Here is a 25,147-nt window from a genome sequence, read left to right as displayed (position 1 = left end):
CCCAGAAGTGCCACCAAGGCTGCAGCCATGATGTACTTCCTGCTTGCCCTGGGCCTGGCCCTCATGTGTGGCACCCAGGCTGTCAACGTCATCCAGACTATGGAGGACCTGGACGTCCAAAAGGTTCGAGGGTGGCTGGGTGGGTGGTGAGCCACAGGGCTGTCAGGGGAGCTGGGGTCTCAGAAGGCCAAGGGGAGACAGAGGAGGCTGTGATGTCTGGGGTCCGCATTACTCTGCTAGGGCCGCCCTAACAAATACCCCCGACAGGGCCGCTTAAACAACATGGTTATCGTCTTGCATTCTGGAGGCTGGAAGTCTGAGATCAAGGTGTCAGATGGGCTGGTTTCTCCTGAGGTCGCTCTCCTGGGTGTGCAGATGGCTGTCTTCTCCCTGTGTCTTTACCTGGTCATCCCTGTGTCCTAATTTCCTCTCCTTATAAGGTCATCAGTCACACTGAATCAGGGCCCACCCTAATGACCTCATTTTACCTTTGTCATCTCTTTAAAGACCCTGTCTCCAAAGAGTTATGCTCTGAGGCTCTGGGGGTTTAGGGGACACAGTTAAGTCCCTAATAGGGTCTCTCTGCCCCCCAACCTTTCCCCACCTCCAGCCACGTCTCCCCAAGATCCAAACATTCCCACTTGTGTGATGGGCTCCTCTGGGTCCTTCTTCGGGCTCACAGTGAGTTTAGGAAGAACGTTCCTCAGGGTGCAGAGGAGGGGGTGTCTCAGGGCTGGCTCAGGTTGGGGGTGGGACAGAGAACCCACCGTGGGGATGGGGTCCCCTTCCCGCCCCCAGAATGCCGATCAAGCCCCCTCCCCAGGTGGCAGGTACATGGCACTCCGTGGCCATGGCGGCCAGCGACATCTCCTTGCTGGACTCCGAGAGCGCCCCCCTGAGAGTGAACGTGGAGGAGCTGAAGCCCACGCCCCAGGGCGACCTGGAGATCATCCTGCAGAAACGGTGCGCATGCCCCCCACACCCCGCCGGGGCTGCAGGCCAGCAGGGGGTGGGCGGCGGACGGGGCTCCTGGTGGGACCCGGCTGCACTGTGGGCAGGACCAGGGCCCCAGGGACGGGGAACGGGGCCCTCGGAGCCCCACCCAGGGTTCCCCACCCAGGGCTTTTTTTTTTTTAACTTTTATTAATTTGATGCTTTGGAACATAATAAAATAAATGAACATAAAACATCATTTTAGTTAACTTGGAAGGGGAGATAAAATCCACTGAAGTGGAAATACGTAGGAAAGCTATGTACATTCAGGCAGTTATTTTAATTCTGTGTTAGGTTAAGGATTACAAATGTACTTGAGCAACGGGGAGACGTTTTGCATCTTTTCTAGTCTGAACACTTCAATATCTAAGATGAACGGGATGTCACAGAAACAAAGCAGAGTGGGGAGAGCCCCGTGTGGAGGCTGCTGGGCAGCTGCAGGCCTAGGTCCACAGGGTGGCAGTTCCCACCACGAGCCCCATCTGCCCTCAGAGCGGGGGTGGGGTGCAGAGATGGGGACCCGAACCCCAGGATTGTCTGCAGGTGCAGGTCATTGCCCCTGACCGCGGGGCCTGGCCGCTCCCAGCCCTTTTCTCCCTCACTCTGTCTGCCCTCTTGTGGCCTGTCCAGCCTGGTCACCCGTGGCCCTAGAGGTTACTGTGAGCGCAGCCAAGGCCTGGGTGACCAGCTGGGCTCCAATGCCCCCCCAGCTCGGGCCCCTCCTGGGGCCAGCTTCCACCCCTGGCCCACAGTTTGGCCTGATCAACCGTGCATGGTCTGTGCATGTGGCTCAGGAAACGCCTGTCTTTCAGGGAGAAGGATGGGTGCGCTAAGGAGAAAATCATCGCAGAAAAAACCGAGATCCCTGCTGTGTTCAAGATCAACTGTAAGTGCCGGGTCTGTGGTAGGAGCCCCACCACCCTGGGGGGCTCTGGGCAGGTGCAGGGGGCTGGCACCGGGCCCGAGGATGCTAAGGGGCTGGCGGTGACGAGTGACGCTGTCATTACACCAGCTTCACTGCCCTCCCTGCCCCTTGCCCGGTGCTGTGGGGCCAGTGGCCGCGGGCAGGTCCCTGCTAGGCTGGCCTCACTCCCCAAGGTGACTCTCCGAGCTCTCTCTGCCGGGCGGGAGCTCGGGCCCCTCAGGCTGAGCTCAGGAAGCATCTATGCCCGTCCAGGCAGAGCTGAGAGCCACTGTCAGCGGTCAGGGTGCCCCACGGCCCCCAGCCCACCACATGGGTTCCTCCATCTCCACGAGACGGGTTCCTTCCCTCATCCACTGCTTCACTCATTCCTCACTAAATCCAAGATGAGAAAGCGCCATGGGGGACAGGGGGACTTCCACCAGGGCCGCTCCCGCCGGGCAGCCTGGGCCACCTTGGGACTCACTCTGACTCACTCACTCTTGTCTGTGCCAGACAAGAACTGACCAATGCCAGGGCGCCTGCCCCAGGGGCTCCAGAGCCGCCTGCAGGCACTGGGTCAGGATGCTGACGTCGCCCCTGAAGCTGCATGACCCTGCGGTGCCGCCGCCGCCGCCCGCTGGCCTCGGTCAGGGCAACGCTCACTCCCGCTGCCCCAGTTCCCATGGCTCAGGGCTGCCCTCCAATGTAACTGTGCTTGGGATGCTCCCCTCCTCCCGCACTCGGTGGTGCCCAGTCTCACCTGCGGTCAGCATGACAACCCCATTTCTTGACCACTCTGGGTCCCGGGGGGCATCCTGGATTGAGCGGTGAGTGTTCCTGAGTCCAGGAGGTGGTGGAATGTCTCTGGCGCATCCATAGTCGATGGGCCTGGGGACGGCTTTGGGGAAGGGGCTGCACCACGCTGGAGTGTGGGGGTGCAGGAGGCGCTCCCCGCCCAGTCCTCGCCAGGTGGGGGCCATGGAGGAGCTGACCCGCGCTCGCCCCCGCTGGAACTTACTTCTGCCCCGTCTCGGTCTCCCTTCCAGCCCTGGATGAGAATAAGATCTTCGTGTTGGACACAGACTACGATAACTACCTGCTCTTCTGCATGGAAAACGCCGCCGACCCCGAGCACAGCCTGGCCTGCCAGTGCCTGGGTACGCGCCCACCCCCGCTTCCCAGGGAGACCCGCGGCGTGGTCCTCGCTGCCAAGAGGGTGGGAATGGGGGAGCTCGACACCGGAGGAGGAGGAGGAGGAGGAGGAGGGGTGAGGGGTCATCGGAAGAGCGTCGCATCCTGGGGCCTGGTCTCCTGCGGGCCTGTGGGTGGCTGGGGACGAGGGACAGACACGTGGGCTGAGGGGCAGGTGGACTGCAGCACCGTGACTGGTGTGACCATCTCGATGGCGCCGGTGGGTCACTATGAATCCAACAGCCTTTGTTACCGGGGAGTTTCAATACCTTCACCAAATAAGAATTCAGTTACAAAGACATCTTTCAACGATAACGTCCTGAAAACAAATGTCAGGTGACATCTTTATTGTCACAGAAGATGTGCCATTGGGTGTTCCCAGGGAAGTGCCGCGGGCATCAGGCAGTGCAGGCTCCTGGTCATAAGTCAGCCAGCCCCGGGGTGGTGCGGGGAGGGGAGGCGGAGACCCAGACATCCGGAGGGGGGTGCCTTTCCTCTTACGACCGTGCAGACCCCCACTGCAGTGCTCTGGGAGGAGGAGGAGGGGAATGGGCCGAGCGGGGAGGGCAGGGGTCCTGGAGGGCAGGGGCGCTGAGCCTTGCAGACCACCCTGTGGGGGCGGGGCAGGGCCCTCGGCGTCCCCGAGCTCTGGGGGGGGAGGCGGGGGTGCCCCCAGGAACTGACTCCTCCCCCACAGCCAGGACCCTGCAAGTGGACGACGAGGTCATGGAGAAATTCAACAAAGCCATCAAGCCCCTGCCCATGCACATCCGGCTCTCCTTCAGCCCGACCCAGCTGGAAGGTGAGCTCCCAGGCCCCGCCCCCGCTCCCTGGGCAGAAAGCCACCAGCCCCCAGGGACGACTTACTCCTGTGGTGAGCCCCATTCTCCCCAGGGCTCCCGGGAGGAAGGGGGTGGAGGCGCAGCGCCCCCGAGGGGGGCCCCGGGGCCCCGGGGCCCCCTCCCCACCCCCCGCCAGGCCCCTCTGTCCCCGGGGCGTCCAGTCCTGTCCTGACCCTCCCGCACGGCTCTCCCTCCCCCACAGCGCAGTGCCGCGTCTAGGTGAGCTCCTGCCGGCGCCCTGGGGGTAACGTAACCCCTCTGCCCCACATCCTGGGCACGGGCACAGGGTGGGGGTCTTGGTGGGGCCCGGGTTCCCCCATCAGGCCCTGGGGTCCCCCTGCGGGAATGGCTGGAAGCTGGGGTCTCTCCTGACGACTGCAGAGCCGCTGGCCGTGTGCCCACTCTCGAGGGGTGGCCTTTGGGGATGTCATTTCCTGTGTCCTGGCCTCACTCGCATGCTGACCTCCCCCTGCTCCCTCTGGGCAGGGCTGAGGGCCAAGGTGGAGGCCCCGGAAGCGGGCACCGGTGACAGACACTCCACCTGAGCGGGGAGGCGGGGGTCCCTCTCCCGAGGAGGGGCCATCCTGCACCCCCAGGACCAGCCGGGGGTGGGGGCTGGCGAGGGTCCAGCAGGTTCCCCAGGAATCACAGGAGAGCCCCGTGTCCATTTCAGGGTCTGGGATCCTTGGCCCCTCTGGGGACAGATGATGTCGCCCCCGCCTCCCCCATCAGCAGGGTCAGGAGGGACCAGGACCAAGGTCACCCCTCTTGGGACCCAGGCCCCTCCGGGCCCCGCCTGGGGTCTCCTGCTCGGGGGCGTTCCTCCTTCAGCAATAAAGGCATAAACACCAGTGCGCACTCCTGTCTGAGTCTTTCCTGGCCGATGCGCGTGGGCTGGGGACCCAGGCGGCTCAGGTGGTGACATAGGGCCGGGATCTAAGGTGTCTGCATCACAGGCCTCATGACACCTGGGGGCCCTGCACACATCATCACGGCTCTTTTAAACTTTTGGAAACTAGGTAGGGACGCGGCAGAAGCATCTGCCAGTTAACTTCGCATCTTCAGCCAACACCCAAACTCCACAAAGGACAGGAAATGGAAACTTGCTGTCACTTAGTCTAATAAATATTGATATAAAAACTTAATTTAGTTGCTTGCAGATCAAATTCTGCCCTCTTTTACAAATGCAGCCCCATGACCCTCATGACCAGCTTTCAGGAACATAAAGGTAATTGCTACTAGTAAGACTATTGATATCAAACTTCATATGCCAAAAATGCATTGATCTTTTCTGTGCTAAAATGCAATAGAGAGATTTCCCCTGGATAGAGGAGCTGGACAAAAGAGGTCACCCTTGGAGGACACTTGTTCTGCAACCACTTTTGAGCATCACAAATGGAAAGGGGGTATATAGCAACAGAAACGGGGATTTTTAAATAATAAGAACAATTTATGTATAACATAATACACACACATGTTGCTATATGTATAGTTACATATAGTAACAATTTATGTATAATATTAAAGTTTTGAAAATATAGGTAAAGTGGATACATTTCTAGAAAAATATTAAATACCAATATTGGCTAAAAAAGAAAACTTTGAAAGAACAATAACTCTAGAAAATAAAGAACAGTTCCAGTTCCAGATCTTCTCAGTCTATGGATGAGAACCAGCAAACGACCGTCAGATGGATACTGGTTCATACAGTCTGTTCCAGGGCACAGAGAGACGGGGACTCTGGACTGTCCTCTAACAAAGCCGGATGGGATGATGCAGGAGACAAAAAAAGAGCAGAGCTATCACGTTTTGGAATAAAGATACAAATATCCAAATAATTTATTAACAGGTCGAATCCAACAATGTATTCAGTACATCGTGATTTAAGCCAGAAAATCAAGGATGTTTCCACATTAGACAATATATAATAAATTTGTTAGCAGATTAAGAGAGGAACACCCATATAAGCACCATTAATTGATTTTAAAATAAATATTTTAAAAACATCATATCCCATTCACGAGGCAAATTCTTTATGCATCAGGAGGGTCATTCAACACAAGCTGGCTTTGCTGCATTAATGAACAACCGTAAAATCTCAGTGGCTCAAAACATCAAAGATTTATGTCTTGTAGATGAGAAATCTCCTTTGTAGGTTGGCAGGGGCATCTGCACCTCGTGGTCACTCAAGGATCCAGGTGATCAAACAGCCATCACCCATGAGGTTGCTGGTCACCATGCCAGAGGGGAAATGTGGACATCCAGAGGGCCGAGCCATCCATCCAGTGCTCTATCCTGGAAGGTACACACACCACCTCCCTTCTCAACCTGTCAGCCAGAGTTGTCACTCAACTAGAATGGAGCCAGAAAGTACAATCTTACCTAGAAATAGAAGGGAACATCCCTAAACTGGTAATTTAAAAAAATTTTTTAACCAGCTAACATCATACTTAATGATGAGAGACTGAATGCCTTCCCCTAAGATTGAGAGCAAGGCAAGGTTCCCTCTTCCAGCATTCCTACTCAACATCATACTGAAAGTCTTACTGCAGTAAGACAAAAAAAAAGGTGGGGGGGGGGAAATTCCCTGGTGGTCCAGTGGTTAAGACTCCATGCTCTCACTGCGGCAGGGGGTGTTCGATCCCTGGTCGGAGAACTAAGATCCCACATGCCATTTGACATGGCCAAAAAAGGAAAAAAAACAAAAAAGAAAAAAAGGCATAAACATTGGAAAGGAAACCTGTAACATGACTGAGAAAGCAAAAAAGAGAGAAGGCACAAAATACTAATATCAGGAATGAAAGAGGGGCTATCACTACAGACCCTACAGACATCAAAAAGATAATAAGGGAATTCTATGAACAACTCTGTATACAGTAATTTGACAACTTAGATGAAATGGACCAATTCCTTTAAAAAGTACAAACTACCAGGACTCATCCAATATGAGCTAGATAATTTAAATAGCCCTACAACTGTTAAGAAAATAGAACTCCCCAAAAGACATTTCCAGGCCTAGATTGTTTCACAGGAGAATTACACCAAATGTTTAAAGATTTACCATGAATGCTATACAATCTCTTACAGAAAATAGAAGAGTAGGAAATACTTCCCTTCATTTTATGAAGCTAATATTACCAAAATATTATTGGTATTTGGTATACCAAATATTAGTATATTGGTAAAATGGATACCAAAACCAGACAATGACTTTTTTTTTTAAAGAAAAACTACAGACTAATGTTTTTCATCAATATAGATTCAACGATCCTTAACAAAATATCAGCAAATAGATTTCAGCAATATACAAAAAGAATTATACACTATAATCAAGTAGGGTTTATTCCAGGGATGCAAGAAAAAGCATTTGACAAAATTCAACACCCATTCATGATTTTAAAAAAACAGAAAAATGGAATAGAGGGAGTTTTTTCAACTTGATAACGACATCTACAAAAAACTTAGAATTAACGTTGCACTTAATGGGGAATGATGAACCTTTCATCAGTGATGAATGACAAATGATCCAGAGCGTGGGAATAATGTTCCTCTCACCCCTCTTACTTATCTTAGTGCAGGAAGTTGTAGCAGTGCAACAAGGCAAGAAAAGGTAATGAAAGGCATTCAGAACTGAAAGGAAGACATAAAAGCACCTCTATCTGCAGATGACATGCGTGTCTATGTAGAAAATCTCAAGGAATCTAAAAACAAAAACAAAAACCTCCTAGAACTAATAAGTGAGTTCACAAGGTGGCAGGATACAAGATAAACATACAAAAATCACTTGCATCTCTACATACTAGCAATGGACATGAGGACGTGAAAATTAAAAATACAATACCGTTTATAATCACTCAAAAAAAAAAAAGTGGAATACTTGGAGATGTAAATCTAATGAAACATACAGGATCTGAAGGCTGAAAATGATGCAATGCTGATTAAAAAAAATCAAGGAAGATTTAAATAAATGGAGAGACCGTGTTCATGGACTGAAAGACTGAACAAAGATGTTAATTCTCCTCAAATTGATATGCAGGTTTAATGCAATTCCTATCCAAATCCCAGCAAGCTTTTTTGTAGGCATAGATAAGATTATTCTAAGATTTATAGGGAAAGACAAAGGAACTAGAATATAGAATAGCTAAAATAAAAAGAATAAAATGGGAAGAAACAGTCTAACAAATTTCAAATCTTTTATAGCTACAGTAATCAAGATGATGGTATTTGCAGAAGAACCATAAATCAGTGGAACAGAGTAGAGAACCCAGAAATAGACTCACACAAATACGCCCAACTGACATGCAGTCGTCTGGACCGGGGCATCCCTAAAACCATGCTAAATCCTCCTAATTTGTGTACAAGATGAGGCTCGCTCAGACCCTGGCATCCTCCCAAGCTCAGTGCTACTTTGGCCAGCCCCTCTGTGTTCAGGCAAGGCTCCCAGCAAACAGTGGCCCCTCCTTGCCGCTCTCCATGGGTCCCTCATAGGAAAAAGCCCTATTTCTCCAAATCACGACCCAGCATGTAGCGCCTTGGAGATTCTGGATTCTGTTACTGTCTGCTTCCCACCTAATCACCAAAGCTGCTCCCATAGAAATCTGGCAGCTGAGCTTCCCTGCCTGTGGGGGATGGGGGGCCATGACTGTGGAACACCCCTCGCACTCTAGAACGCCCGTCCCCCGTGACCCCTACTCCTGCCGACAGCCCTGCGGTAGCACTTTTCACGGCTCACTATCTTAAAAAAAATTGAGGTCTCTTTTGTGCCTTAAATGCTACAACTTCTGAACACCTGGAGCAAGGGGCTGCCTCTTCCCCAGGCCGCAGTGGCTGGGAGTCGGGCTGGGACAGCTGGGTGGGCAGCAAGTGGCTGCTGGAGGATGGATACGAAGAAAGGGCGCCGGCTGCCAGGCCACTCCTCCCTCTGGGGCCCTGTGGTCATGGCCCTGGAGAGAGGGCCCCTCCCGCTGCCGACCCTCAGCCTGGGCCTGGCCGGGGCCCAGAAGACTCCAGAAGAAGTGCCGGTGCAGCCAGGCTTTGTCGCCCGGAAGATAACCATGCAGCTCAGCCCTGGGACGAGGACGTGGATGCAAGTGTCACGTGGAGGCGGCACTCGGGGCAGGCGGGCAGGAGTGGCGCAGGACAGGAAGGGAGAGGCGGGGAGGCGCATCCATTCCCCCAGGCAGGAGCAGGGTCTCCGCACTCCGGTGCCGCCAGGGAAAGCTGCAGTTCAGCCCTGAGGCCAGCGTTAAGACGCTGGGGAGAGGGGCCCCAGGGGCCTGCCAGAGCCCTGGCGGTGTCACTGCTGGGACAACGGGGGGGGGGGGGCCGGACCTGGGGGTGAGGAGGGGCTCAGAGTCACTCCTGCCCTGTCTGACCCCGCCTGCACCTCACCCATTGCTGTACTGGGCCAGGGGCAGTTCCAGGATGTCCCTCACCCTCCCCAGACTCAGTCAACGCGCGTGGGGCCCACGATGGACAGCGCCTGCCCCGGATACAGGAGTAGCTGAAGGAAGTCCGGGAGAAGGCGAGAGGGTGGCGGGGAAGTGGACCACTTCTCCCACACGCTGGGGGCCCCCAGTTCCTCACTGCAGCCCTCCAGCCCCAGCCCGGCACCCCGTGGGCCAGCCCCCTCCCATAGCTGGGTGTCCCTCCCAAGCCCAGGGGGCCGAGAGCCTGGGGGAATGCAGGGACCCCAGCCGGGGGCGCCCCCAACACCCCCCTGCTGGAGAGCCTGAGCTGGCACTAGGCTGGTGGGCGGGGCAACATCTTCCACGCCCACTGTCCTGAGCAGGACAGAGCGGCCACGAACGTGGACGTCACGGAGTCACGTTGGGCTTAGAAAATGGAAGTTCCTCGGGGAGAAGACGGGGCCCCGGGGACGGAGTGGACGGGGAGACTGGGCCGGGCAGGGGGCCCGTGGTCCTGCAGACTGGCCGGGCTTGGGGAGCTGGGGGACCCTCTGGGGGCCTCACCGGAGGGGACAGGCCTGACGTAGCCTTTCAAGGAGGGCTGTGCCTGCCATGTGGAGAGTGGACCTGCTTCAGAGAGGACGCGGCCACTGCAGCAACCACAGGGCCTGGCAGGGAGCTGGGAGGAGGGACCTTGTCCGAGAAAAGCCCAAGCACCGGCCCCTCTGGTTTCAGCCAGAAGAATGCTAGGGGACCCCCAGTGGCTGGGGCAGTATCTTGAATACATTTCCAGGTTCCAGCTACAGGAAGCCCCGCCTTCAACCTTGCCGGTGAGTGCTGCCCTCCAGCAGTCTCCCCTGCGCCCCTGAGGGCGGGGCTGGGAGGAGGTGGGGAGTGCCCCACAGCTAGCAATAACCACCTGAAGACCAGAGCAACTAAGGACCTGGCCAGCCTCTGCCAGGCGCCCTATACGGTCAGGTCGTTGACGGGTGCCTCACCTGCCAGATCTCATGAAGTCCCTGTAACTCGGTGGGTGGGCACAATCACCATCTCCATCCTGCAGATGTGGACACAGAGGCTCAGAGAGGTTCAGAAACAAGGCCGAGGTCACACAGCCGGGAGGAGGCAGTGGGCGTTACTGGCCTCTCCCTGGCACCCCCTCCCCCGTGCGTCATTCAGTCCATCAACAAACAGGAGGGCCAGGCCCTGTTCTAGGAGTTCCTGATGCATGAAAAACAAGACAGACTTCTTCAGCCCGGAGCAGGTTATGTGGGGCCACTGCAGTTCAGTTGCTAATTTATTGGAGACAATGCTGGGGGAAGAGAGGAGCCTAGAGGAGGGAAGTGCAGGCAGGGAGGCTGCCTGGAGGAGGGAACGCAGGGGCATGTGGCAGGAACAGAGGGAGGGGGAAGGGGCGGGGGTGTTGTGGGGTCTTGTGGGTCATCCTGGGACAGGGGGGCCATGGCAGGATGTGGTGCTGGACAGCAGAAGGCAAGGTGGTCCCAGTGGCTGTGCGCCATGTTTTTGATTGATTGGTCATCTTCAGAATGAATGGACGAAGGCCCTAGAATCTGACCTTGTTCTCTTCCCTCCACAGCCCAGTGCCCGCCACTGGAAGTTTAGCTCGGGTCCACCCCCTGAGCTTTCCTGCCGGGCCCCTCCTGCCCCGCTGTCCTCGCCTCGCTCCCCCCTCCCCTCCACCTGCATCCTGGCTCACCCAGGTGCTTTCCGAACCCCTCTGCCACCCCAGGAAGGCCATCCAACCCGGAGCCCGGCCCCTCCCTCGTTGTGGGTCTCCAGGTCCTGCCAACCAACAACTAAGGGGCCCACAGCCTCTCCCAGCCTGGCTCACAGGCTAGAAAACACTCTGGGTGTTGGGAGGGGGCGGCAGGTGGCCCCCCGACCTCCCCCTGTAGTGCGCACACAGCACTGAAGTCCGGCGGATGGAGCCATCTTCGGGGTCCTTCAGGGACGGCGACCCTGGGAAGGGCCGGGCTGGCACCGCCCTGACCTGCCTGCACCCTGATCCTGCTCCGGGCTCCGTGAGCCAACGCAGCCATCCCCGCCCAGGCCAGAGGGGTGCTGAGTGACCACAGCGCCAGCCCATGCTCCCCAGAAGAGCCAGGTGAAGCCAGGCCGGTGCACCTGTGTGACACGTGAGCTGAGACAGGCCCCCGCCCTCTCCTCTCCAGGTACCTGCAAGGCAGTACCTGGATAGAAGCTCCCCACCTCACCCTGGCTGAGCCAGGGGCCACCCACCAGCAGGGCCGGCTCCTCGGAAACTGGGTCTAACCTCAGTACTAACCGTCTGGAAATGCCAGAGACAGGTGTGACCAGATCCTGCCCCAGAAATGCCCTCGGCAAGAGCAAGACCTCCCAGGAGGCCACAGCTCAGCAGTGCAGGTCACACCATGGCCAGCGCGTGAGGCCAGCACAATGGCAGTAAACCCACCGGCCACCTGTGCAGACGCCACCTGCTTTTCACGCAGAAGCTGAGGGTGTGGGATTCCCTGGCGGTCCAGGGGTTAGGACTCCACCTTCCACTGCGGGGGGCACGGGTTCCACCCCTGGCCAGGGAACTAAGATCCCGCCTGCCACGCAGCGCGGCCAAAAAGGAAAAAAAAAAGCTGGGGGTGAACAGATGCTCAAAGCATGGTAGCTTTCCTGTGAACCAGCAACCCTTATAAGAAAAATATAAGGGACATGTTAAAATCACATTAAAAAAAACCCTCACTCTGGGACATTGAAAAAAATGACTTGAATAAATAGATGTGTGATATTTCTACAAAGTCTTCAATATCACAAATACTTAATAATCTTAAGTTAACCTATACATTCCAATGAGATATTTCCCCCAAATTGCAAACCTGAATCTAAAATCCACGTGAAGGAATAAAATTTTGAAATATTTTAGAGACAAGAGTAATGCAAATTGATCTACCATTCTACCATAAATAATATGAAACTACAATGATTAAAATTGTGTGGCATTAGTTCACTGACAGAAAGAAGGATCAGTAAAACTGGATATAAAGTCAAGAAATGAACCCAAGAAAGCATAATAACTTAATATATTATACAAATAGCGCACCTTAAAAAGCATTATTTATTCAACAAGTAGTGTGGGGGAAATGGCCAAGATATTTTGAGGAAAAAATAAGGTTAGATATCTAACTCTGTACATTATCTTAAAATTAATTCCTGATTAATTCCGAATGAAAAGAAACCTTGAAAGTTCTATAATATCTATAACTTGGGGATGAGATGCCTACACTATGGATACAAACATCAAGGGAAAAGATGGTAATTACGAAAACCTTAAACTTTGGTACACCAAAAGCACCATCAACAAACTTGGAATACGAATGACAACTTGAAATTCATATTTTCAACAAATTTGACAAAGGATTTACATCACATCTATGAATATGTATCTCAAAATTCATTGAACGATGAAAAGGAACACCATGTTAGAAAAATGAGCAAAAGACAGAAATTGGTCATTCGTGCACACATGAATCACACGGCTGACAACTATAGCTTAAAAGAGGGTTCATCATCCTAAGGAATCCAAGAAAAAAGATGTTATTTTTGCTTATCAAATTGGCGAAATTAAAAAAAATTTAAACTCAATTAGCACCCACTCTGTAGGGAAGCACACTTTTGCTAGGAGGGTTGGAAATTGGAAAGGCCATTCAGGGGTGAACTGTTTGTGTAAGTCTTCTAAACAAGTTTGTTCTTGGACCTAGAAATTCTAGACGTTAATAACTTTACGTTATCAAGGAATTTACTGTGTTTTATACTGATCTCACGATATTTTTCAAGGCAGACATTTAGAACCCTTCTCAATAAGTCCCCTAGCCTTGTCCATAAATTGTCAGGAAAACAAAGTTAGTTTTTGTTTGTTTGTTTCAGTGCAGTATCTAAATCATACCCTCCTCTCTCCAGGTCTGACCTAGGATACCTGATACTGATCACTGTAGAGGCAGGGCTTGTGGCTAACGGAGTATCTTTCTCTGGTTTGAAACTTTTACAGATTTTTTAAAATCGAGAGCTACTCTGTGACATGCAAGAAAGAATGAGTCACTGAAAGTAACATCGTGATTTAGTCAAAGACGACAGCTGGGAAGGAAAAAGTAGAATGAGCTACACCTTGACAAGTGTGTTTTTTAGGGGAATCTCGAGGATGACTGGTGTCATAAGAGGGGGTGGCAGACATAACACGATGGACGGATACTGGTTCTTGCTCCAGGTCTGATCATCAGCTAGTGGGCTCCTCACGCCACCTAAGTTTCCTTGGCCTCTGGCTTCTACTTCATGAAGTGACCATCAATCTCCTTACCATTTTAGTGTTTCAACTGACGTGACTTTTGCAACGCCTACTGTATTAGTTTGCTGGGAACGCCATAGCAAAGTGCCACAGACCAGGCGGCTTAAACAACAGAAGAGGACTTCTCCCAGCTCTGGGGGCTGGAAGTCTGAGATCAAGGAGCTGGTCCCTCCTGAGGCCTCTCTGCTTGGCATGTAGACAGCCGTCTTCTTCGTGCCCTCACTTCAACTTCCCTCTGTGCGTGTCTATGTCCTGATCTCCTCTCTTGTAGGGTCACTGGTTCTATTGGACGGGGCCCATCCTAGTGACCTCATTTTACCTTAATCACCTCGTTAAAGCTTATCTCCAAATGCAGTCACGGTCTGAGGTCCTGGGGATTAGGACTCCCCACATGACTTTGGGGGAATGCAATTCGGGCCATAACACTTACTAAACCTGCATTTTCTCCCATGAAAGAGGGTTAATTAAGAAGAGTGCCTTCTTATGACTTGGGACCCTCCAGCCCTCACACGCACTCTGTAACCCCTCACTGCCAAGAACAAACAGCTCCTAGCCAAATAAGCCCCCCGTGGGGGACGGCTCCCCCTCCGGAGCCACGCGGTGCTCCAAGCTGCCCACTTCGAGCCCTTTCGAATTTGCAAAAGAAATGCCACCAAGAGTCGCATCTCCCTGCTGTACTGCAGCTGCCTGAGGACATGGTCCTGCTTTCCATCCCTCACTGTACCTGGCAGACATCTGCCTCCACCACTGAGCTCCGCCCATGTCTTTTAAAAAAATAAGTAAAATAAAATGCCTATAGATTTAAAAAAATGAACTTGACATCTCTTTTTGTAACAATAAAAGAAAGACAGGTATTTGATAGAAAGTCTCTAGTTCACATACATCCAATCACATGCCGGTCAGGGTGAGACAGTTTGGGGTGTTTAAACACAGCAACGTACGTCCCCAGCCTGAGAAGCATCCCACTGACTTGTGAGTGATGGACGTTTCACTTTTTCCTCAACGTGTAATCCTTTGCCCTTTTGTGTGTGTGTATATGTATATATATATATATATATATATAATTTTTTTTTCTGAACTAGAGTCTTTCTCCATTAAAAAAATTTCATTTTATGCCTCCAAAATTAGTTCTGGGTTATCTATAATATATAGATATTGGCATCACTGTGTATTAAGCATTAAATAAGCATCCTTTTATTCTTTATCCTGCATTGGCCAAATTGGATGGCTCAATACTGCAGGGGGAAAAATTTCTCGTGGATGAGTGTATATGTCTATGTCTCTGAAACCTGGAATGTTTCAAGACATCCCACATTCTAAGGAACTGTCGCTGGTGGTACCTGAGGTCCCCAGCGAGTCAAAATCTCCTTTTGGACTGCTGGGCCACCTTGACGTACTGAACCTGGGGCGGCGGGTAAAACTCAGCGTCCCAGTTGTATTCTGGGGATAACAGCTTGGTGGGCTTCCGGAGGAAAAAGTATTTGTTGAGGTATTTTTCATAGGTGCTGTTCAGCCCAAGTTTGAGGTCATGAATGACACTTTTCAGGTACTCCTCAAAGAGGTTTAGGATCTCGAGGGGCGTGCCGCCCACGAACACGCCGTCATAATAGAAATCACCCTGGCCAAACAGAATGCAAGCTGCTGACTTGGGCCTCCTCTCGTAGGGGAAACTCCCGGGGTTCTTAGAGTACCACCAGGCGTGGAGCTGAGCCACAGACATGCCCAGGACCTCCACCCCGACATCGTTCTGCAAGATCTGGGTGACAGTCATACTGAAGAGGAAGTTGACCTCGCCCTGGATGTCCTGGATGATGTGCTTGCCCAAGCTCTTCATACGCATGAGGTGGACATCGTCCGGCCAGCTGTCCTCTGTGACGGTAAACATTTTGAACTGTCGGAGGGGCCCCCGCTCGAGCTGGGACAGCCTGCTGAGGGTGTCCACCATGATGTAGAAGACCACTCTGTAGCCGGTCATGAAGCACTTATCCGCCGAGCGTAAGAACAGTTCCAGGTACTGATCTGAAAACCTGCAAAACACACGCGCACAGAGGAAGATGCTCGATTTCCCAAATTATTTTCGGGAGAACATTAACAAACACCACCCACATGCGAGGCACTGAAGCTGCAGAATTCCCAGGGGATGAGGGCAGTGAGGTTGGGTCTGCACTTCAGCCACAGTGGTTACAGAAGAAGGAGGTAGTGGGCCTGGGAGTCTGAAAAAAGCCTCTAAAGTTTTGGAACAGCCGTTGGAAAGAGAGCACGAGAGTTTACTGGGCATTAGTGAAAAGACAGCCAAGTGGTGTTAATGACCAGCTAAGGAAGGAGAAAATAACCACGTCCCATTTTGCACAGGACGTCCAGAAACAATGGTTACAGGGAATGATGAGCGGCCCTTTGGAGGTGGGAGGTCCATGGATATTCATGTGCATTTTTCCAAAATAATAAATGGCACAGGCTGGCAGCCCCTACCTGCCAATAGCAAAGACAGCCAAGCCCAGGGTGAGGTTCTTCTTTCTGTAGTGTTTTTCCAGCACCTGTCTACTGAAAGTGCCTTCCCAAACAATAGGAGCAAGGCAGTTTGTGGCCGTTATCACATTAGGGCATTTTCTGCTGAACAAACAAGAAGCTAGTGAAGCAGGTACCTGTACCGTGACAGCAGCAGAAGTTGCTCCAGCGATAACATCTAATGCTTATAGAGTCCCTTTCCAAGTGCCAGACACCGTGGCTCCTGTGGTCTGTGCAGTGCCCTGTGTAGTGGGCACGTCATGGTCCCTGCCCTTCATGTGGGGAAACAGAGGCACCGAGGCCGGGTGAGTTGCCTAATTCCACACAGTGGACACGTGTGGGACAGGATGCAAGACGCAGCCAGTTCCTGCTTTCATCACACCACCTGCCTTTTTAGCCCAGGGGCTAATTCTGCGCTCTCACTGCAACTTAAACATGGGCCGCCCAGAGTCAGAACTTCCCTGATTATTGCCTGAAGCCAGCGCTGTAGGCGCAGCACTGCTGCCTCCCCATGTGTCCTTTATTTTCCATCCTTCTTTTTCTCTCTCCTGCTCCTTTTCCCAGAAGATCTAGAGGGTGCTTTTTTTTTTTTACCTTCTCCTATATGCTTTAAGTCCATCAGTGAAGTCCAACAGAAAAAGATGAGTCCAAAAATGGAGAGAGACATTAGATTTGCTTTCAATAATGACAAAACAACAACAGGATTTAAAATATGCAGAGCTGGTTCAACATTTGAAAATCACTCAGTGCAATCTACCACACAAGAAGCTAAAGAAGAACCATCAAATGTTGTTATCAATTGACATACCCATTCATGATTTAAAAAAAGAAGAAAGAAAAAGTCTCAGAAAAACAGAGATAGAAGGGAATTACCTTAATTTGATAAAGAACATCTACAAAAATCCTATAGCTAACATCATACATAATGGTGAAAGACTAGATGCTTTCTTGCTAAGACGGGGAACAAGGAAAGAATGTCCACCCTCACCAACTCTTATTTAACAGAGTAATGGAAGTTGTAGCCACTGCAACAAGGCAAGAAAAGGAAATAAAGGCATCATACTGGAAGGAAAATATAATGCTGTCCCTATTTGCAAATGACTTGATTGTCTACATAGAAAATCCTAAGGAATCTACAAATAATCTCCTAGAACTAATAAATGAATTCAGCAAGGTTCCAGGATACAAGATCAGCACATACACAAAAATTAGTCTCATTTCTATATACTAACAGTGAACATGGAAAAACTGAAATTTAAAACACAATGCTATTTAGAGTTAATCCCAAGAAAATAAAATACTTTGCTGTACCACCGTACCCATTAGCATCACTCTCCATTCCCCCCCTCACTGCAAACTGCAGCAACAACTAATCTACTTTCTGTCTCTGTAGATTTGCCTGTCCTGGACATTTCATATAAAGGAATCATACCATGTGTGGTCTTCTGTGTCTGACTTCTTTCATTTAGCATGTTTTCAAGGGTTATCTATGTTGTAGCATGAATCAGTACTTCATTCCTTTTATGGCTGAATAATATTCCATAGTATAGATTTTGTTTATCCATTCATTGGTGGATGGACATTTTAGTTGTTTACATTTTTGGCTATTATGAATAATACTGCTGTGAACATTTGTATACAGATGTTTCTGTGAAGATGTGTTTTTAATTCTCTTGGGTATATACCTAGAGGTGGAATCTCTGGGTCATATTGTAATTCTCTGGCTGATTTTTAAGGAACTGCCTTAAAAAGTTCTGCACAGCAGCTGCACAATTTTACATTCCCACCAGTAGTTCATAAGAATTCAAGTTTCCCCACACCCTCACCAACACTTTTTGTGATCTAACTTTCTGATTCTAGTCATCCTACAATCTTTACACATTATAGCGTGAGAAGTGGTATTCCATCCCAATCCTGATGTGCATTCCCCTGACAACTAATGATGTTGAGCATTGTTTCATGTGCTTATAAGCTATTTGTATATGTTCTTTGGAGAAATGTCTATTCAGATCCTTTGGCTGTTTTTTCCCCCTGTTATTTGTCTTTTTGTTGTTTAATTGTACGAGTTCTTTATATATTCTGGATACTAGACCCTTATCAGACACATAATTTGCAAACATTTTCCCATTCTGTGGGTTGTCTTATTACCTTCTTGATAGTGGCTTTTGATTCACAAAAGTTTTTAGCTTTGATAAAGTCCATTTTACCTATTGTTGTTGTTGCTGCTATGTTTTTGGTTTACCAGGTTGAAAAAGTTCCCTTCCATCCCCAGTTTGTTGAATGTTTATATTATGAAGGGACGATGGATTTTGTCAAGCAACTTTTCTGCATATATTGAAATGATCATGTGGTTTTAATTTTTATTCTATTAATATGGTGTATTACATTGATTGATTTTTCTATGTTGAATCAACCTTGCATTCCTGGAATAAATCCCACTAGTTTGTGGTGTATAATCCTTTTAGTGTGCTACTAGATTTGGTTTTCTAGTATTTTCTTGAAATTTTTTGCATCTATACCATATAAGATATTGGTCTGTAGTTTTCCTGTGATGCCTTTGTCTGGTTTTGGCATCAGGGTGATGCTTGTCTCCTAGGATGAATCCTCTTCTAATTTTTGGAATAGGTTGTGAAGGATTAGTGTTAATTCTTCTTTAAACATTTGGTAGAATTTGCCAATGAAGTCTTCTGGTCCTGGGCTTTTCTTCATGGAAAATGTTTTATTATTAATTCAATCTCTTTACATGTTAGAGACCTATTCAAATTTTTCCTTTCTTCTTGAGTCTTTCTAGGAATCTCTAAGCGTTTATGTCTTTCAAAGAATTTCTCCATTTCATCTAGGTTATCTAATTAGTTAGCATATAATTGCTCATATTATTTCCTTATAATCATAATTATTTCTGAAGGTTGTTGGTAATGTCCCCTCTTTCACTCCTGACATTAGTAATTTGAGTCTTCTCTCTTTTTATTTGGTTATTCTAGTTAGAGGTTTGTCAATTTTGTTACTAATTTCAAAGAACCAATTTTGGTTTCATTGATTTTTCTCTATTATTCCACTCTTTATTTCATTTATTTACTCTTTAATTTTTATCATTTTTTCTTCTGCTTGCTGTAATTTAATTTGTTCTTCATTTTCTTTTTCCTTAATGTGTAAAGTTAGGTTATGAACTTGAGATCTTTCTTATTTCTTAATGTAGGCATTTACAGCTATAAATTTTGCTATAAGCACTGCTATCACTGCATCCCATAAGTTCTGGTATATTGTGTTTTTATTATCAATAATCTCAAGGTATTTTACAATTTGCCTTGCTGTTTCTTCTTTGGCCCACTGACTATTTAGGAGTGTGTTGTTTAATGTCCACATATCTGTGGATTTCCCAAATTTCTTTTTGTTATTTATTTCTAATTTTATTCCATTTTGGTCAGAGAAAAACTTTACATGATTCAAATCCTTTTGAATTTATTGAGACTTATTTTATAATGGTCTTTAAGATGGTCTTTCCTGGAGAATGTTCCATGTGCACTTGAGAAGAACAAATATCCTTCTGTTTTTGGGAGGAATGTTCTACAGATGTCTCTTAGGTCTAGTTTGCAGTGTTCTTCAAGCCTTCCATTTACTTGTTGATTTTCTGTCTAGTTTCTCTGTCCATTATTGAAAGTTAGGTATTGTGGTCTCCAACTGTTGTTGTTGAATTGTCAGTTTCTCCCTTCAATTCTCTAAGGTTTTAGGACTCTGTTGTTATGTGCATGTATGTTTTAATTGTTATTTCTTCTTAATGGATTGAACTCTTTTATCATTAAAAATGTCCTATTTTGTCCATAGTAACAATTTTTATCTTTGTCTATTTTGTTTGATATTAGTATAGCCCCTCTAGCTCTCTTTTGTTTACTGTTCCCATGGTATACTTTTTCAATCCTTTTAGTTCAGCCTAAACTAGGTCTGTGAGTGGTTTTGAATCTAAATTGTCTTTTGTAGACAGCATACGGTTGGATCATGGTTTTTAAATCCATTCTCACAGTCTCTGCCCTTTTAAAAAATTCTTATTTTATATTGGAGTATAGTTGATTTACAGTGTTGTGTTAGTTTCAGGTGTACAGCAAAGTGATTCAGTTATACATATATGTATATCTATTCTTTTTCAGATTCTTTTCCTATATAGGTTATTAAAGAGTATTGAGTAGAGTTCCCTGTACTATACAATAGGTCCTTGTTGATTATCTATTTTATACACAGTAGTGTGTATATGTTGACTTTATTCTGTTAAATGTCTGTTATGCAAAGAGGTGGAGTAGAGTAGGTCTGGGCTGTAACAGTCTCTGCCTTTTAATTGGAGTGTTTAATCCATCCACAAAGTGTAATAGCACAGTGGCCATTTTGCTGTTTGTTTCCTATATGTCTTATATCCTTTTTGTTCCTCTGGTCTTCTATCAATGCCTTCTATTATGTGAAATAGATCTTTTCTACACTACCATTTTAATGCACTTCTTTCTTCTTTTACTATATAGTTTAGTTATTTTCTTAGTAGTTGTCTTGGGGATTACAATTAGCACCTTAACTTGTAACAATCTAGATCAACTAATACCAACTTAATTTCTATGGTATACAAAAACTTTGCTCCTGTATAGCCCCATGTCTTCTCCTGTCCTTTGTGCTGTTATTGTAATTCTAATTACATGTTTATACATTTTGTGGCCATTGACACAGATTCATAAGTATTGCCTTATTAGCTATCTTGTAAATCAGACAGGTGAAAAAGAAAATTACAAAAATGCATTTAATTTGTCTTTTATATTTACCTAATTGTCTTATATATTTACTGGTTGTCTGTAATTCATTATGTGGACTCAAGTTATTGTCTAGTTTCCCATTTTTTCAGCCTGAAAATTTTCCTTCAGTATTTCTTGTACAGCAATTCTGCAAGTGATACATTTTCTCAGTTTTTATTTTTCTGGGAATGTTTGAATTCCTCCTCCTCCTCTTCCTCCTCCTTCTTCTACTTCTTCGTCCTCCCCCTTTCTTTAAAGAGAATATTTATTTATTTATTTATTTTTGGCTGCATTGGATCTTCGTTGCTGCCCGTGGGCTTTCTCTAGTTGCAGCGAGCGGGGGCTACTCTTCGTTGTGGTATGTGAGCTTCTCATTGTGGTGGCTTCTCTTGTTGTGGAGCACGGGCTCTAGGAGCATGGGCTTCAGTAGTTGTGGCATGCAGGCTCAATAGTTGTGGTGTGTGGGCTCTAGAGCACAGGCTCAGTAGTTGTGGTGCATGGGCTTAGTTGCTCCATGGCATGTGGGATCTTCCCAGACCAGGGCTCGAACCCCTGTCCCCTGCATTGGCAGGTGGATTCTTAACCACCCCCCTTTCTATGAAGGATATTTTTTCTGATATAGAATTCTTAGTTGACAGGGTTTTTTTTCTTCCAGCGTTTAAAATATTTTGCCCCACTGCTTTCTAGCCTCCATGGTGTCTGATTAAAAATCATCGGTTAATCTTATTGAATCACTTCTCTTTTGTTACTTTCAAGATCCTTTCTTTGCTTTTGGTTTTCGACACTTTGATTATGATCTATCTAGTGGTGGATCTCATTTAATTTATCCCACTGGAATTTGTTGAGCTCCTTGGAATATTGATTCTTTCTTCGGCCTGCTCAAATCTACCATTGATCTCCTCTAGCAAATTTTTTATTTCAGATGTTGCACTTTTTTTAAAAAAATTATTTATTTATTTATTTATTTATTTATTTATTTATTTATTTATTTATGGCTGTGTTGAGTCTTCGTTTCTGTGCGAGGGCTTTCTCTAGTTGTGGCAAGCGGGGGCCACTCTTCATCGCGGTGCGTGGGCCTCTCACTGTCGCGGCCTCTCTTGTTGCGGAGCACAGGCTCCAAACGCGCAGGCTCAGCAATTGTGGCTCACAGGCCTAGTCGCTCCGCGGCATGTGGGATCTTCCCAGACCAGGGCTCGAACCCGTGTCCCCTGCATTGGCAGGCAGATTCTCAACTGCTGCACCACCAGGGAAGCCCCAGATGTTGCAATTTTTAACTCCAGAATTTCTATTTGGTTCTTTTTTTTATAATTCCTTCATCTTTATTGATATTGTCTTTGGTAAGACATTGTCCTCATACTTTGGTTTCTTTTAGTTCTTTGGTATTTAAAATAGCTGATTTAAATCTTTAGTAAGTCCAACACCTGGGCTTCTTCAGGCATAGTTTCTATTAATTACTTTTTTTCTTTTGTACAGGCCCTACTGTCATGTTTCTTTGCAAGTCTGGTAGTTCTGGGTTGAAAATAAATAACTTAAATAATATAATACGGCAACTCTGTAAATAAGATTCTCCCTAAGTGAGCAGAGATTTCAGTGGCCATAAATTTTATAAAAATTAGCTCAGAAAAGTCACTAAACAAACAAACATAACAACCAAGAGCAAAGATGAAGCCTGGGAAGGGAGGGAGAATCTGACTTAAGGCCACTGTAGAGCTGGAGAGAGGCAATCAGCCCAAGGCAGGTTAAAATGCCACAAACCTCACTTTTCTTACTGAGAGCCAGTTATTTTTCTTGAGCAAATGCTCCCCAGATTGGTGTAAGCCTTTTGTTAATTTCCAGAGTACTGAATGAGTTGATTATAACAATTTTTGCCAGTTTTCTCATTGGTTTTATGGAGGAGAAAATAATTGGAAGTGAGGACTCCATCATTTTTGGTGATATACCTCAAGAGATACTTTATGCCCACCACATTGGTGGCACCAAGCATCAGAAAGCAAGGAGACCTTTGGGGATTTAAATTGGGGTGGGTACCTGCTTTGGACAATGATTTGACACCATCTTCCAGGTTGGACAGCAAATGCCCAGCTGCCCAGTGGCTCCCCTTCGACCCAAGTGAGGCTCTTGCCCACATGTGCCATGAAGCAGACATAAGAATGGCGTGGGCAGCATTATAACAGCAAAAGCACAGAAATGGTTCAGGTGCCCAGGAGAAGCATAGCTGATGAGTCAGCTGGAATATTTCCACCCTGGGTGTTATACAGCTGCCCAAAATGAATTACAGTGACAAATTCAGGTGAATATTAGAAAGAGAGTATCAAGGGGAAATGTAAGCCCCAGAAGATTACATAAGCATGATATCCTCTTTATAAAGTTACAAAGAGCTAAAATTCAAAAATAGACTTTTTTCAGAATACTTGTAGATAAATTATATAAAAAGGAAAGCAAGAGTATGATCAATCAGGATTCAGAATGATGATTATCTTAGAGGTGAGGGGGGTGGTGAGGGGGATGGCGAGGGGGCAGGACAAAGGGACAGGGAACAATACAAAGCTGATGTGAGTCATTGAAGGTTATCGTTTTTGTTTCATGAAAAATAAGCAAAAGCAAACAAATTAATAATACAACAAGGTTTTGCATAAACCAATGAGGACAGTGTGTCATGAATCATGGATTATGATTAATCTAATTCTGAGCACCTGAGGTCCATTTAGAAAATATACGTTTGAAAAAGGAATTCACAGAAGATTAAATACAAATGAGTGATAGACATTAACATATGCTAAAACGCAATAATAACTACAAGAATGCAGATTGAATTGGGAAATTCTAACCAGCAATTTTGCTAAGAATAAAAAAATTTTATGATACTTTAGTTTATCCACTGTAGATAAGACAGTAAAAAGGTACAATTAGTAAAAGGAAATTTAGCAACTTACCTCAAAAATTTAAATATCTGGGTATTTCCCTTGCGGTCCAGTGGTTAAGACCCCACGCTTCCAATGCAGGAGCCGTGGGTTCAATCCCTGATCAGGGAATTAAGATCCCACGTGCCGCATGGTGTGGCCAAAAAATAAAAATAAAGGCATAATGTAAAAGAAATTAATATCTGCCTCTTTGATCTAATGGCTATGTTTGGGGAATTTACCCACAGATAAACTCACAGGACAATGTAAGAATATATACATACATGGTTAGTCCCTGGAACATTCCTCGCAATAGCCCCAAACTGTAAACAATCTAAAACCAAGAGGGAATTGGCTAATAAATGATGGCATATAACCAGAAAGCAGATACTCCTTAACCACTACAGAGGACGGGACCCTCCCCTGGGAGCCGAGGCCAAAATCAAGAGAAGCCGTTGGTGGCTTTTTTAAGCTGCCCCCAGTGGGATGCCCTTTCCCTGAGTAAACCAGGAAGCTTCCAGCAAGTAGAGTGGGTCAGTATAAACTCCAGCTACTGGAGACCTCTCAGGACACCTATAATTTGGTGACCGGGAAAAAAGAAAAAAACCTAATCACTCCAAATTGAGTTCATGTGTGTGTGTGTGTGTGTGTGTGTGTGTGTGTGTGTGTGTGTGTGTGTGTGTGTGTTCACGTGCAGACACTTTCGATCTTACCTGGGATTAAACCAGTTTGAGAGCTGAAGTTCTTCTACTTGACTATTCCTGGGTATGAACGGAAAACCAAGTTATTATGAGTAATCCATTCATTCAACAAATATTTACAGAGCCCTTGAGGTGTGCTGGGTGCTGTTTGGTGCTGGGTGCTGTTTGGTGCTGGTCCTACAACTGTGAACGTGCAGCTCCGGCCCCTGGCCCTGGGGCACCTGCGGCAGAGAGGCGGCCCTAAACAGTCCCGGAAGTAGATGCCAATGGGAGAGACAGAGCTCAAGGCATATGGCTGAACGTGGCACGTCTAGCCCAGTTTGGGGACCAGGAGAAGCCACTGGAAGAGGAGACATCTCACCTGGGTATGGAAGGGAAAAGGTGGTCAGGAAAGAGGGGTGGGGGGAGGAGAGCATGGCCAGAGGGAGGAAGGCAAGAAAGGGTATGTGGTTGGGAGGAAGGATTAAGGAAAATGAAACTAACAGCAGATCAGAGAACTGTGTCCAGACAAAATGCAGCCCCTCCCCCATTCCCCTTCCGGGTGGAGCCCCCACCCCATTGTCGCCAGACCGGTGGCCCAGAAAAGCGCGTTGTATGGGATCGCCAT

At 47.6% G+C, this 25,147-nt stretch overlaps 2 protein-coding genes across 3 annotated transcripts; one reads left to right on the top strand and one right to left on the bottom strand.

Moving 5' to 3' along the window:
- On the top strand, positions 1–4,781 carry LOC133097652 (beta-lactoglobulin-like). 2 transcript variants are annotated; one of them, XM_061199663.1, is made up of 7 exons: positions 1–123; positions 824–963; positions 1,806–1,879; positions 2,944–3,054; positions 3,786–3,890; positions 4,133–4,149; positions 4,604–4,781. In XM_061199663.1, the coding sequence occupies exons 1-6, from the start codon at positions 28–30 to the stop codon at positions 4,147–4,149; spliced, it is 543 nt and encodes a 180-aa protein (XP_061055646.1). In that variant the 5' UTR covers positions 1–27; the 3' UTR covers positions 4,604–4,781. The 2 variants fall into 2 exon arrangements, with proteins under 2 accessions (XP_061055646.1, XP_061055645.1); XM_061199662.1 differs by lacking the exon at positions 4,133–4,149.
- Positions 4,782–15,025: 10,244 nt separating this feature from the next.
- On the bottom strand, positions 15,026–25,147 carry GLT6D1 (glycosyltransferase 6 domain containing 1). The gene is made up of 4 exons (XM_061200829.1): positions 25,095–25,147; positions 24,553–24,600; positions 16,138–16,275; positions 15,026–15,695 (listed from the first exon to the last, which is right to left on the bottom strand). Exons 1-4 carry the CDS (start codon positions 25,145–25,147, stop codon positions 15,026–15,028), a joined length of 909 nt encoding a protein of 302 aa, XP_061056812.1.

This window comes from Eubalaena glacialis, chromosome 9, assembly GCF_028564815.1.
Source record: "Eubalaena glacialis isolate mEubGla1 chromosome 9, mEubGla1.1.hap2.+ XY, whole genome shotgun sequence".
NCBI lineage: Eukaryota > Metazoa > Chordata > Mammalia > Artiodactyla > Balaenidae > Eubalaena > Eubalaena glacialis.
This window is presented reverse-complemented; position numbering and strand designations above follow the sequence as displayed.

Bases quoted from the DNA above. Each gene is read 5' to 3' on its own strand.
- LOC133097652 (XM_061199662.1), top strand. From the start codon at position 28: ATGATGTACTTCCTGCTTGCCCTGGGCCTGGCCCTCATGTGTGGCACC. The intron at 964-1,805 runs GTGCGCATGCCC...CCTGTCTTTCAG, and splicing joins GAGATCATCCTGCAGAAACG to GGAGAAGGATGGGTGCGCTA. The intron at 3,055-3,785 runs GTACGCGCCCAC...CCTCCCCCACAG, and splicing joins CCTGGCCTGCCAGTGCCTGG to CCAGGACCCTGCAAGTGGAC.
- GLT6D1 (XM_061200829.1), bottom strand. From the start codon at position 25,147: ATGGCGATCCCATACAACGCGCTTTTCTGGGCCACCGGTCTGGCGACA. The intron at 16,276-24,552 runs GTAAGATCGAAA...TTTGTTCAGCAG, and splicing joins TCAAACTGGTTTAATCCCAG to AAAATGCCCTAATGTGATAA. The intron at 15,696-16,137 runs GTAGGGGCTGCC...TGTGTTTTGCAG, and splicing joins GCTGTCTTTGCTATTGGCAG to GTTTTCAGATCAGTACCTGG.